The sequence below is a fragment of the Oncorhynchus clarkii genome, chromosome 9, assembly GCF_045791955.1.
Source record: "Oncorhynchus clarkii lewisi isolate Uvic-CL-2024 chromosome 9, UVic_Ocla_1.0, whole genome shotgun sequence".
NCBI lineage: Eukaryota > Metazoa > Chordata > Actinopteri > Salmoniformes > Salmonidae > Oncorhynchus > Oncorhynchus clarkii.
The window spans coordinates 66,113,612-66,127,697 of record NC_092155.1 but is presented as its reverse complement, the minus strand read 5'-3'; the positions used below and the strand labels follow the sequence as shown (position 1 = coordinate 66,127,697).

The window sequence follows — 14,086 nt, the reverse complement described above, 5'->3', positions numbered from 1 at the left end:
ACAGATGTCAAACGGTCTTGTTTGCAAAGCCTAGTGTTAAAGTGTGGATCTGCTAGGCTTCTCTTCTCCTATCTGGCTGCTCTGCTCTGCTCTACTGGGATAGAATCACTGATGAAGGTATCTACTGTCTGGGTCTGGGGCACTGTTACAGCTGATGAAGGTATCTACTGTCTTGATCTGGGGCACTGTTACAGCTGATGAAGGTATGCAATGCCTGGGTCTGGGACACTGTTACAGCTGATGAAGGTCTGTACTGTCTGGGTCTGGGGCACTGTTACAGCTGATGAAGGTCTGTACTGTCTGGGTCTGGGGCACTGTTACAGCTGATGAAGGTATGTAATGTCTGGGGCACTGTTACAGCTGATGAAGGTCTGTAATGTCTGGGTCTGGAGCACTGTTACAGCTGATGGTCTGTAATGTCTGGGTCTGGGACACTGTTACAGCTGATGAAGGTCTGTACTGTCTGGGTCTGGGGCATTGTTACAGCTGATGAAGGTATGTAATGTCTGGGTCTGGGACACTGTTACAGCTGACGAAGGTATGTAATGTCTGGGTCTGGGACACTGTTACAGCTGATGAAGGTCTGTACTGTCTGGGTCTGGGGCACTGTTACAGCTGATGAAGGTATGTAATGTCTGGGTCTGGGGCACTGTTACAGCTGATGAAGGTCTGTACTGTCTGGGTCTGGGGCACTGTTACAGCTTATGAAGGTCTGTACTGTCTGGGTCTGGGGCACTGTTACAGCTGATGAAGGTCTGTACTGTCTGGGTCTGGGGCACTGTTACAGCTGATGAAGGTATGTACTGTCTGGGTCTGGGGCACTGTTACAGCTTATGAAGGTCTGGACTGTCTGGGTCTGGGGCACTGTTACAGCTGATGAAGGTCTGTACTGTCTGGGTCTGGGGCACTGTTACAGCTGATGAAGGTATGTAATGTCTGGGACTGGGGCACTGTTACAGCTGATGAAGGTATGTAATGTCTGGGTCTGGGACACTGTTACAGCTGATGAAGGTCTGTACTGTCTGGGTCTGGGGCACTGTTACAGCTGATGAAGGTATGTAATGTCTGGGACTGGGGCACTGTTACAGCTGATGAAGGTATGTCATGTCTGGGTCTGGGACACTGTTACAGCTGATGAAGGTATGTAATGTCTGGGTCTGGGGCACTGTTACAGCTGATGAAGGTCTGTACTGTCTGGGTCTGGGACACTGTTACAGCTGACGAAGGTATGTAATGTCTGGGTCTGGGACACTGTTACAGCTGATGAAGGTCTGTACTGTCTGGGTCTGGGGCACTGTTACAGCTGATGAAGGTATGTAATGTCTGGGTCTGGGGCACTGTTACAGCTGATGAAGGTCTGTACTGTCTGGGTCTGGGGCACTGTTACAGCTTATGAAGGTCTGTACTGTCTGGGCCTGGGGCACTGTTACAGCTGATGAAGGTATGTAATGTCTGGGTCTGGGACACTGTTACAGCTGATGAAGGTCTGTACTGTCTGGGTCTGGGGCACTGTTACAGCTGATGAAGGTATGTAATGTCTGGGACTGGGGCACTGTTACAGCTGATGAAGGTATGTAATGTCTGGGTCTGGGACACTGTTACAGCTGATGAAGGTATGTAATGTCTGGGTCTGGGGCACTGTTACAGCTGATGAAGGTCTGTACTGTCTGGGTCTGGGGCACTGTTACAGCTGATGAAGGTATCTACTGTCTTGATCTGGGGCACTGTTACAGCTGATGAAGGTATGCAATGCCTGGGTCTGGGGCACTGTTACAGCTGATGAAGGTCTGTACTGTCTGGGTCTGGGGCACTGTTACAGCTGATGAAGGTCTGTACTGTCTGGGTCTGGGGCACTGTTACAGCTGATGAAGGTATGTAATGTCTGGGACTGGGGCACTGTTACAGCTGATGAAGGTATGTAATGTCTGGGTCTGGGACACTGTTACAGCTGATGAAGGTATGTAATGTCTGGGTCTGGGGCACTGTTACAGCTGATGAAGGTCTGTACTGTCTGGGTCTGGGGCACTGTTACAGCTGATGAAGGTATCTACTGTCTTGATCTGGGGCACTGTTACAGCTGATGAAGGTATGCAATGCCTGGGTCTGGGGCACTGTTACAGCTGATGAAGGTCTGTACTGTCTGGGTCTGGGGCACTGTTACAGCTGATGAAGGTCTGTACTGTCTGGGTCTGGGGCACTGTTACAGCTGCTTTTTCATGCTGTCTTTTTATTTATTGAATAGAAATGAGATTATGTGATAACTGTATGCAATAAGAAAGTTACTAGTATTTATTGATGTTTTTAGATATGTGAGAATTAATTAATGGCTACTTGTTCAACAGACAATTGTTTTTGTCAAATTGAATTAATATTATATTGATTACAAATAGTAGTGTCTAAAGTACAGTTTGAGCAATACTCATAATGTATGTTACAAAATGTAATGATTACATTATGTCTGTAATTTATGTATTAATTAATATGGTTGAAATATGGTTATATTGTCTCTATATTAGGGTCTACCTACAGTACTGGTATATATATTGTTTGCCACACTACAGACAATACGTTAGGAATTGAAACAATTGTATTCTCTTTGTCTCCTGTGTAAACTTGATTCTGACTTCTAATCATTAACTTGCTTATTAATTCTTAATTGATAAAAACGTTGATATAGTCCAGCTAACACTTTGCACAGAAATGACAAAAAATGACGAGGCAGTTAGCCAGGGGGTTGCTTTAGAGAAGCTTTCCCCCAACCATTTTTGCCCTTTTGACTCTTTTTAAAAACATACGTTATTTAACATTCTTGCCCTCAATGCCTCTGCCCTCCACAGAAGCCTGCTAGAATCCTGTGTTGCCAGAGCCCGACCCAGAGACAAGAGAAGAGGGTTGAGATGCGTCCTGTTTGTGCTCAGCTCCTCTTCGCTGCCATCTTGTGGTCAATGCCTTACACTGGAGCTGCTGCTGTGCGGAGCCTATCCAAATCCAACCGGACTAACCATCTCCACCTAACTAGACCTGGTTTCGAGTCAGACCCTGACTCTGACTGGAGTAATCTGAATCTTACCAGCATCAGCGTGCCTCGTATCCGAAGGAGGCGAGCCATCTCCTCCAGAGAAATTAATTCCTTGTTGGATTATCACAACCTTGTCCGCTCCCAGGTCTTCCCTCAGGCTGCCAATATGGAGATCATGGTGAGGCCCCTGCATCTGCTGAACCAGGACAGGAAAACAAGGGACTGCTCCTCTGTCACATTCTATGGCTGGGCTTACTAACACTTAATCAAATCTGAAACATAACTGTGGTATTCTTGCTCTACACACAGTTAGATTTGACATTTTAGAATTATATTTTTCAAATAATTGTTTTATTATGTATATTTATTGAATAAGTCAAATCTCACATAAGTAAGTACAGACAAAATCAAACATAATGTGAAAAAGAGTCGCTAGAATAAAATATATTTGAAGTGTTGAACAGCTGCTCTCTCACTCTCCATGCTTTAGGTGTGGGATGAGCAACTGGCTAAATCAGCAGATTCCTGGGCTTCCCGCTGCATATGGGATCATGGACCCTCACAGACCATGAGATATATGGGCCAAAACCTGTCCATCACCTCTGGCAGGTACTGTAGAACTAGCCCTGTTCTTTCAATGTTTACAACTGTTTTATAGCTGTTTCTTATGTGATTGTTGGAGATCTGGTGTGTTTTTGTTCAACAAAGACTGTTATAGGAACACTGTCTAATGCTACAGTATATCTAGTCAAATATGAAGTAGGGTGGTATTTTAAGAAACATGAAATGCTGAAAGGTCTTTTCCTTCTCCTAGATACTGGTCAATCATTGAGCTGGTGAGGTCCTGGCAAGATGAGAAAAACTCCTTCTCCTATCCCAACACATGCAGTGGTCCAGTTTGTTCCCACTATACACAGGTGTGTGGCATAGATATTGCACTAAATAAGAATGTACAGATGTAGGATTTTATTTTGAGACAGTTTGCTACAGCAGGAAAATGATCCTGCAGCTACATGAAATGTGAATTATTATGTGTATTATAATGAATGTACATTTTTGTAGGGGTTGATACATTTTTCATTAGGGCAAATCTAGTATTACATTTCAAAGTGGAAATTACAAACGTTAGAAGCCTGTTTAAAACTCAAATACTCAACAAAAGAGTGTTCCAATTAAGATCCTACATATTTTTTGTGGTATGTACTATATATGGTCTTCTATTTACAGAAGATCTGTGCTTTGCTGGTATAGTTTATATTTGTATTAGTAAGAAATTGGGTGACTGTGTGTGAGAACTGTCTGTGATTGATCATGTTGACCATGAGAACTACACATTACATCAACACATTTCAGATGGTCTGGGCCAATACCAATAAGATGGGATGTGCCATCAACAAATGCTCAAACATGAATGTGTACGGGAGCTCTTGGAGGACAGCAGTGTTCCTGGTTTGCAACTACTCTATCAAGTAAGTACACACTTCTCTGTTCATGGCAAGAGCAAGCGATCTTGTTTTAATGAACACTTTACAGTATACGCAAATAGACATATACAGTACATACCCAATATAGATTAACCTCTACAGGATCGGTGGGTTCCCATGCAGGACGGTTGAGCTAACGTACGCTAATGTGATTAGCATGAGGTTGTAGGTAACAAGAACATTTGCCAGGGCATAGCCAAATCTGATATTGCCAGAAAGCTTAAATTCTTGTTAATCTAACTGCACTGTCCAATTTACAGTAGCTATTACAGTGAAAGAATACCATGCTATTGTTTGAGGAGAGTGCACAGTTATGAACTTGAACATGTATTAATAAAGCAATTAGGGCAGTCTTGATACAACATTTTGTACAGAAATCCAATGATTCATTGGATCGGTCTAACATTTTGCGCATACACTGCTGCCATCTAGTGGCCAAAATGTAAATTGTACCTGGGTTGGAATAATACATTATGGCCTTTCTCTTGCATTTCAAAGATGATGGTACAAAAATGAAACGCATGTTTTTTTCTTTGTATTATCTTTTACCAGATCTAATGTGTTCTATTGTCTTACATTCATTTAATACACTCCTTTTTCTATTGTATAAGCTTGACTTATCAGAGCCTTATATTTAATCGAATATCCTTTATAATGACAGGAAACAAACAAGCAAACAAGATCAGAAGTTAACCATGTTTTATTTCTCTTCCAGAGGGAACTGGGTTGGAGAGGCTCCCTATAAGAGTGGCAAACCGTGCTCTGCCTGTCCATCAAAATATGGAGGTTCATGTAACAGAAAGCAGTGTTCCTTCAGTGGTTCAAAAGCCAAAGCCAAGAAAAGAAAAAGGTATTAGAAAGACATCAGTCATACTTTCCCTGTTATAATGGAAGACTTTTTAGAGTTCATTGTTTCTGGTCAATTATTATGTTCCATTCATCTCAGCAACAAACAACTGCAAGAGAGGGTGTGTGAAAGAAAGGTGAAGGATTTCTAAACATAAAAAACTAATCAAAGCACAAGACCTGCTTTTTTCAGCGATTCAATTATAGTACCACTATTTTTGTGTTTATTATAAACTAATGTTTGATCCATCCACTGGATGTTAGGGAAATAATGTTTTTCCCCCTCGGTCATGATGTTGTGAACTCTATGTAAACTCTTGGGTTGCAAAGCTCCATTTTCTCGCCATGACACAGAAAGAACCCAGCTACCAAAAACCAGACAGTACTTCTGTTGTATTCATTTGATTATGGCCTTTTTTGAAAATGTTAAGAAGATGAGTGCAATGTACACTATATATACAAAAGTATGTGGAGACCCCTTCAAAACAGTGGATTCTCTATTTCAGCCACACATATTGCTGACAGGTGTATAAAATCAAGAACACAGTCATGCAATCCCTCATTGACTTTCATTGTGGCACCGTCATAGGATGCCACCTTTCCAACAAGTCAGGTCTTGAAATGTATGCCCTGATAGATCTTTCCCGGTCAACGTCTAGGAGCATAAACAGTGAAGTTGTAAGCCACACAAGCTCACAGAATGGGATCATCGAGTGCTGAAGTGCGTATTGAGTTTAAATCGTAAAAGTTTGTCTGTCCTCGGTTGCAACACTCACTATCAAGTTCCAAACTGCCTCTGGAAGCAACGTCAGAACAAGAACGGTTCGTCTGGTGCTTCATGAAATGGGTTTTGGCCGATTAGCCGCTTACAAGCCTAAGATCACCAATGGCAATGCCACGCGTCAGCTGGAGGGGTGTAAAGCTTGCCGCCATTGGACTCTGGAGCAGTGGAAACGCGTTCTCCAGAGTGATGAATCGCGATGCCAGGAGAACGCTACCTGCCCCCAATGCATAGTGTCAACTGTAAAGTTTGGTAGAGGGGGAATAATGGTCTGGGACTGTTTGTCATGGTTCGGGATAGGCCTCTTAGTTCCAGTCTAGAGAAATCTTAACGCTACAGCATACAATGACATTCTAGACAATTCTGTGCTTCCAACTTTGTGGCAACAGTTTGGGGAAAGCCCTTTCCTGTTTCAGCATGACAATGCACCCGTGCACATAGCTAGGTCCATACAGAAATAGTATGTTGAGATTGGTGTGGAAGAACTTGAATTGACTGCACATAGCCCTGACCTTAACCCCATCGAACACCTTTGGGATGAATTGGAACACCGACTACGAGCCAGGCCTAATTGCCCAACATCAGTGCTCGACCTCACTAATGCTCTTGTGGCTGAACGGAAGCAAGTCCTTGCATCAATGTTCCAACATCTAGTGGAAAGCCTTCCTAGTTGAGTGGAGGCAGTTATAGCAGCAAATGGGGGACCAACTCCATATTAATGCCCATGATTTTGGAATGAGATGTTTGACGAGAAGGTGTCCACATATTTTTGGTCATGTAGTGTATTTGTATGCTTATGCCAACGTGTTTGATAAATCCACAAATTGTTTGCACTGCTTTTGGTTGATTATATGGCTCTTGATTGACATTTTGCGTAGCTAAAAATAAGCACTTTTATAGTTACTGTTTTTTATTATTATTATTATTTTATAACACATTTGTTTACTGTAGATTTAGAGACATTGATCATGTTGGTTACTTGTTCTCTTGTAGACCAATCTTTTTTTTTAATAACATTGTAATACACTTATTACAGCTCATGATTGGCCTGAATGTGAAATAACTGTCAATAATTATTTGAATAAAAAAGAAAGGAGTTTAACTCAGTAGTGGGTGTTTAAACCTTACAGTTCCAGGTTGCTTTTTCACTTATCTGTATTAAAATGAGATTTTCTTCCTATTTCTTCCTTGCCAATCCCATCTTAATATTAATGTACACCTAAACACAGCATGTCAGCATAGATACTATACATTGGAAACTATGACTGGCTACATGTGCATGTTATCTCAAATGTCCCCTGGCCTGCATCTGTTTTCATTTAACTAGGAGTCTAGTGGAGGCTAGGAGAGGCTAGGAGAGACTAGGGGAGGCTAGGGGAAGTGAGGCTAAAGGAGGCTAAGGGAGGCTAGGAGAGGCTAGGGGAGGCTAGAAAAGGTGAGGCTAAGGGGGCTAGGGGAGACTAGGAGAGGCTAGGGGAGGCTAGAAAAGGTGAGGCTAGGGGAGGGTAAGGGGGGCTAGGGAATCCACTCTACTGGTTTTCACCTCATTTATTCTCCATATTCATCTGCAGAGAGTCTATCTCCACTATTAAACTGGACTCTAATGAGGCTTTTATGGTCATAATTATGAGATTAAATTGGTTTATATCCATTAACAATGAGAGACTGGGATGAAAATATGATTTGTACATTTTATTCCATGTCCAAAATGGTTCACACCGATAACCCAATATTCTACCATAAAGTCTTAATATGTACTGCATACACCCCTCTTTACATGCTCATGCTTGTAAAATATATTTGAAGAGTGAAATTATACGACTCCTACTCAATCAACAAACATTTCAACATTTTCAGAGGATATCTGATTCTGTGGGAAATGGCCAACATGGAAAATTCCATTTCAGGACAGCAACTGACCCATACATGCAACCAAAAGTGAAAGTTCCCACAAGGTAAACGAATGAATGAACTATTTTGTAACTATATCAGTGTGAGAAGAAAACATGGTACATGTCAAGTTATCAACTTACTGCTATTCGCAGGGATATTTGTATGCTATTGTATTTGTGCAGTGTTTTTCTGTTCATTCATTGCGTAACCTGGAGAGAATAGGAGGACTTCTCAACCAAAACATTAGAAACTTAATTCACACTCACCATCCTGAGGTGGGGAGGTGACACCCTCTCAAGTCCTCTCTCTCTTTCATGTCCCTTTTTTCCACCTTCCCTCTTGCAGGGGAGTTCTTCGTTCCTTCATTTACTCCTGTTCTTCCTTCCTTCCTTTACTCAATGCACAATAATAAAATAAACTTGCCTACAGACAGGCTTTTTGTTTCTACCATCTTGTTGCTATAGCGATAGCTTCCTGCCATATATATGTGGTCTCTTTATGAGCCTGGTTACTGTTTAACATCTCCACCCACATTTTTCTCAGATTAGAAAAATCAATAAGATAACAGCTAGAAGTACCTACCTAATGCTGGGGCCTTACCTTGCACCAACACCACCTTCCTCATTATAACTCAGCCAGTGGCTAACTTCCATATTTTAAACCCTAGAACTTTGGGAATACAGAAGAAAAAGAAAACACATAAGAAAGAAACAGGGAGAGAGATGGTTAATGTAAACTCACAAGTCAGTACAAGCATGGAGTTTCCATTCGCTGGTGGTGAGTACACAGTTTCTGTCTTTTATCATCTCACGGTTTCGGTGCATTATGGTGGAGCTCACACCGACTGTTGACTTTGTTTAAACTGTAGTATGCAATACACACTGCAGAGGGTTTCTCTTATGGCAGGTCCATTCAATGTAGAAAATATCATCGCCATTTTTTTTGACACGACTGCAATCTAGGAGGTGTGGCGACGATATGAAGGTTGTTAAAAAGGGCCCCATAATAAGCTGAGACTGACTGATGAGACTGATGTCAGCCTGCCATGTCAAAGCTTCGGAGTGTAGCATACCATGATGAATGAAGGGCCGCTATAGGCAGTGGGCTGAATGTAATCATAACCACACATTTCAGGAGGAGTCCTGTTAGTGTCAAGCACTGTAAAACACTTTGTCAGAGTGAATCTGGGTGGAATTGTAGCCAGGATAGTGGAAAGGTGTGGAGGGCAGCCTCAGACTCTGTCAGAGGATAACACTGGACTTTCACCTGAAAAACACATGGGAACCACCTGGGAAAAACTAGGAAAACACCTGACAGCATCTGCAAACTGAGTGTGACTCAGTTACACTGCAAAGTGTCAGAACATGCCTTTTCAGAAGTGTACTGTGGCCTATGCATGAATGGATTGGGGATTTATTGTCATTATGTCATTGATCACACATGGTATAATTTACATATAAGTCAAGGAGACCAACCAAACTGACGATATTAGTTGCCCCTTCCTGGTTTTATTGTACTGTACCATCTTTCCTTTATAATACAGTCAAATGTTCAAAGCACTTTCTCAGGTTTCAGTGAATAAAACCTAGCGGTCAAGCAGGGAAATGTTTTTTCCACCATTCATTTTTCCCATAGGAGATTTTAGAAACAATTCAAATAAGGGCTGTGATTCTTGTAGACGTACCCTGGCGTGACGTTTTGATGACCATGTATCTCTTTAGGGCAAGGTGACTTTTTTATCATAAAGACCTACAAATGCCATGATGATCTGGACGAGACTGCCGAATCAAAGCAAAGGTGCGAATCTCTGAAGGAACTATCTAATGCTAGCTAAATATGGTAATGAATAAATTGGCTACATTTATTTAAATTGACAATTCTGTGAACTGTCTTGTGCAAGTTTTAAATGGACACAGTGCCTGTCAGGAAAGGTGTCAGCTAGAGCTTGTAGGGATTTGTAGTTTTGCATGATATCTACTTTAATGCTAATTAGCATTTTCGAATCTGAGGGTAAATAGAGCCGAATATATTGATAAAAGCCACCTTGTACGAGAGAGATTTACATGGTTATCAAAACGTCATGCCAGTGTAAGACTACACCAAACACAGCACTTATTTCAAGTTTTTCTATAATCCTATATGAGAAAAATGGATGGTGGAACAACTATTGGAACCATTTCCCTGTTTGACCGCTAGGTTTTATGGGTATTATGACACCTCCACTGTGGTGCTCTATATGGTGGAACACACCAGCTGTTGCTTTACTTTGTGTTGGCTCATACTGTCGAGAGCCGACTAGTCGTAAGAAGTGTATAACTGCCTCCCGAGTGGCACAGTGGTCTAAGGCACTGCATCGGGTGGCGCACAATTGGCCCAGCGTCATTCGGGTTAGGGGAGGGTTTGGCCGGCAGGGATGTCCTTGTCCCATCGCGCACTAGCGACTCCTGTGGCGCAGTGCACGGCTCTCGACCTTCGCCTCTCCCGAGTCCGTACGGGAGTTGCAGCGATGAGACAAGAATGTAACTACCAATTGGATACCACGAAATTGGGGAGAAAAGGGGATAAATAAAAAACATATAAATAAATAACACTGAGTACAATACCTGCATTTTTCTCAAGGAATGTGTTACCTCTGAGTGCTTAAAAGAGCTTCACAAACCAGGAAATGTACTGTATGTTGCATATACATTTCCTTGGCAACTACCCTGTTTAAACTTATTTCTGGCTTATTTCTGGCAAGAATGCTGCAAATCACTGTTGATAAGGTCTCTTCTAATTCATAATAGTGCTTACACAATGTCTCTCATGCATCAGGAGACTTACAAATACTGACGTTAATGTTTCACAGGCATGACCTGCAGTTATGAGTTCTTGTCCCTGGTGGACATGACCTGGAATGGTATACAGTAGTTATGAGTTCTTGTCCCTGGTGGACATTACCTGCAGTTCTTGTCCCTGGTGGACATTACCTGCAGTTCTTGTCCCTGGTGGACATTACCTGCAGTTCTGGTCCCTGGTGGACATTACCTGCAGTTCTGGTCCCTGGTGGACATTACCTGCAGTTCTTGTCCCTGGTGGACATTACCTGCAGTTCTGGTCCCTGGTGGACATTACCTGCAGTTCTGGTCCCTGGTGGACATTACCTGCAGTTCTGGTCCCTGGTGGACATTACCTGCAGTTCTGGTCCCTGGTGGACATTATCTGCAGTTCTGGTCCCTGGTGGACATTACCTGGGCTGCGTCTGAAATGGCACTCTATTGCCTGCAGTATATTGAGCACTACTTGACCAGAGTTAGTGCACTATATAGGGAACAGTGTGGGCATTCAGAAGCGTTTGACGTCTGACCTCTGGCATTAACTCATAACATTTTCCTGGACTGGGATTGGACAGGAGTGATATGCCATTTGAGATGAAGATTAAGTGTGAATTTAGGAGATGCCGTATATGACTCATATATAGTGACAGTGTTGGCATAAAGGGCATTGGAAAGCATTTGCCTTTTCAAATAACATGATAAATACCTTACTAAGGTGGAGAAAGTTTTCTGATCTGGTGCAGTAGACTTATGCTTTAGAGCACAGACAGACACATCCTGTATCTCTCCATTCATAATCTCTAAACCATCTCATTTGTCATTCTTTGGCTATTCATTCTTTGGCTATAACTGCTCTCTATGCTTGGATAGGCTACATGCTGAAACTTTTTCTCCTCATATTTTTTAACTGTAAAAGTCATATTGAGTTTGGCATTTCTTTTTCAATGAAGAGCTGGACTCAACTGCTATAATGAGTTAACACGGTCTAGATGTGTTTTAGTATTAAACCCAGCAGAGATCCCCATTAGCAGTGTGCGTGGATGGGGGTATTACACACTCGGTACACTTGACACTATGAAGCCCAGTGTTCAAGACTCCAATCAAATCTCATTGTGACAGGCATTATAGGATTATCCCTGCTGCCACTTCATGGTCACGTGGCTGCAGCCTCTGGCTCGCACACACACACATACACACACGCATTTTACCTCAGGCCTTGGTGAATGGCTTATGGCCCTACATCCACACCGGCTACAGCCCCCCTTGTTCTCCCTCCCTCAGACACACACTCCTTCACCCTCACTCTGCTCAGGCCGGGCCTGGGTGAGTACTGCAGCGTGCTCCCGGTGAGAGGGGAGAGAGAGGCTGATGGGCATACAGTCTGGTCCCTGGGCCTGGTCACTGTCAGGGGTCAGCTATCCACAGTCAGGAGGATGTATGGAGGAGAACATGGAACACTGCATGGTCACCTCACCACTCCAGGTACAGATGTAGGATTTTCATTTAAGCCAGTTTGCTGCATCAGGAAAATAATCCTGCAGCAACAGGAAATGTAAATTATTATGTGGATTAATAGACATTTTTATAGGGGTTGATAGATTTTTTTATAAGGGAAAACTAAGTCTAAAATTGGAAGACTGAAAGTGGAAATTACTAACTAACTAATTACTAATTATTTTTAAACTTTGAATACATTACAATTAAAAACATTCCTGCATTGCAGTAAAGTTCTCTTGCAAGAGGATGGTCAAATTAAGATCTTACATATGTACAGTCAGTCAGAAACACATGTCACGGGGAAGTATTCTGTAATTCTATGACTGTTGTACTATAACTGTAGTACTATAACTCTCAGAATACAACCGTACAATAGATTTTGACTACTACCCTGTTACACATACTTTTACATAGCTGGTGGAAAGAGAGAGGGATTTCATGCAGTAGATTATTCCACCACACAACAAGCTACTCTGTTGTCTGTTTACTTTTTAAACCATCCTACTGGGCAAAAACTGGTGGAATCAACATTCACCCCCCCCCCCCCCCCCCAATCAACGTGGAAAACTGATTTGCAAAAAGTAATGAGCATAAAGCCATTTCATCTTGTAACTTTTAACGTAAATGGTGACATGGTGACATTTTTTGTTGATTTCATGTTGAATTCACATTAGTTGACAACTCAGCCAAATGTAAATCAAAACTAGACGTTGAACTGACGTTAGTGCACAGTGGGATGGGACTGTAAAGCTGCAGACGGACTGCTCACAGCACAAAGCTTTATGTTGTTCATTAGTTAAATTAATGCTTTCTGACTTAAAAATATGATACATTTAGCTGTGTCTGAAAATAGACACACTATTATAGATACATATTGATGTGGTAGCCCACATGAAAAAAATACTACAGTTTACAATAGAGTACTACAGTACTTACTATAGAATTCTGTAGTTAACTGTAGAATACTATACTACACACTGTAGTATCCATCGATCATGTGTATTACTTACTATAGAATGTTGTAGTATACTGTAGAATACTATAGTAAATACTACAGTATTATTGGGAGAGAGAAAAAACGATGTAGTAAATACTAGCGTAAAGTCTACAGAAGCACTAAACTTTTTTAAAACTATAGTTAATACTGCAGTATTTTATTTGCATATACCCTGCCCATTCCCTGCCCCATATCCCAATTTGTGCCACCCATAAGTATATTTCGTACAGGTTATAGAAAAGAGCAGAATCTCTAAATTAGCCATTCAGACCCCAGTCCCACATACCTTCCCTATCGGCAGGTTATGGACAATTTTCTCTTTTAGTATTTCCCCAGTAGGTTTCCTCAAGGAGAAAGCCTCCACAAAAACACTATAGTAAATATTACAGTAAAGTCTGCAAAAACACTACAGTAAATACTATAGTGTATAAATATAGTAATGCTACAGTATTTAAACCATAGTATAATATAGTATTTTTTTATATGAAGGCCATATTGGTAATGTAAAAGGCCAAATGAAACCATGTATTAACGTTAATGTGTATCAATTTATATTTTATCTTGAGTGTATTCATACAAAATTGGGAAAACTGCAGATTGATTAATTTGCTCTAAGAGTTTACTTTGTCACAGACCAGTCTTTTTGAGAAACTCTATTACAAACAAAAACCATAGGATACTGCTTCCATTGTCCACAAGGTGGTGCTGCTACCAAGTGATTCCAATCCCCCTTATACAGGTCAGCCTGTGAAA

At 41.7% G+C, this 14,086-nt stretch overlaps 1 protein-coding gene across 1 annotated transcript; it reads left to right on the top strand.

Annotated features, from left to right (window-relative positions):
* The first annotated feature begins 42 nt into the window (after positions 1-42).
* Positions 43-5,415, top strand: LOC139416798 (peptidase inhibitor R3HDML-like). Its single transcript, XM_071165874.1, has 6 exons — positions 43-117; positions 2,838-3,197; positions 3,510-3,628; positions 3,834-3,936; positions 4,373-4,488; positions 5,219-5,415. Exons 1-6 carry the CDS (start codon positions 112-114, stop codon positions 5,358-5,360), a joined length of 846 nt encoding a protein of 281 aa, XP_071021975.1. The 5' UTR covers positions 43-111; the 3' UTR covers positions 5,361-5,415.
* The last annotated feature ends 8,671 nt before the right edge of the window (positions 5,416-14,086 follow it).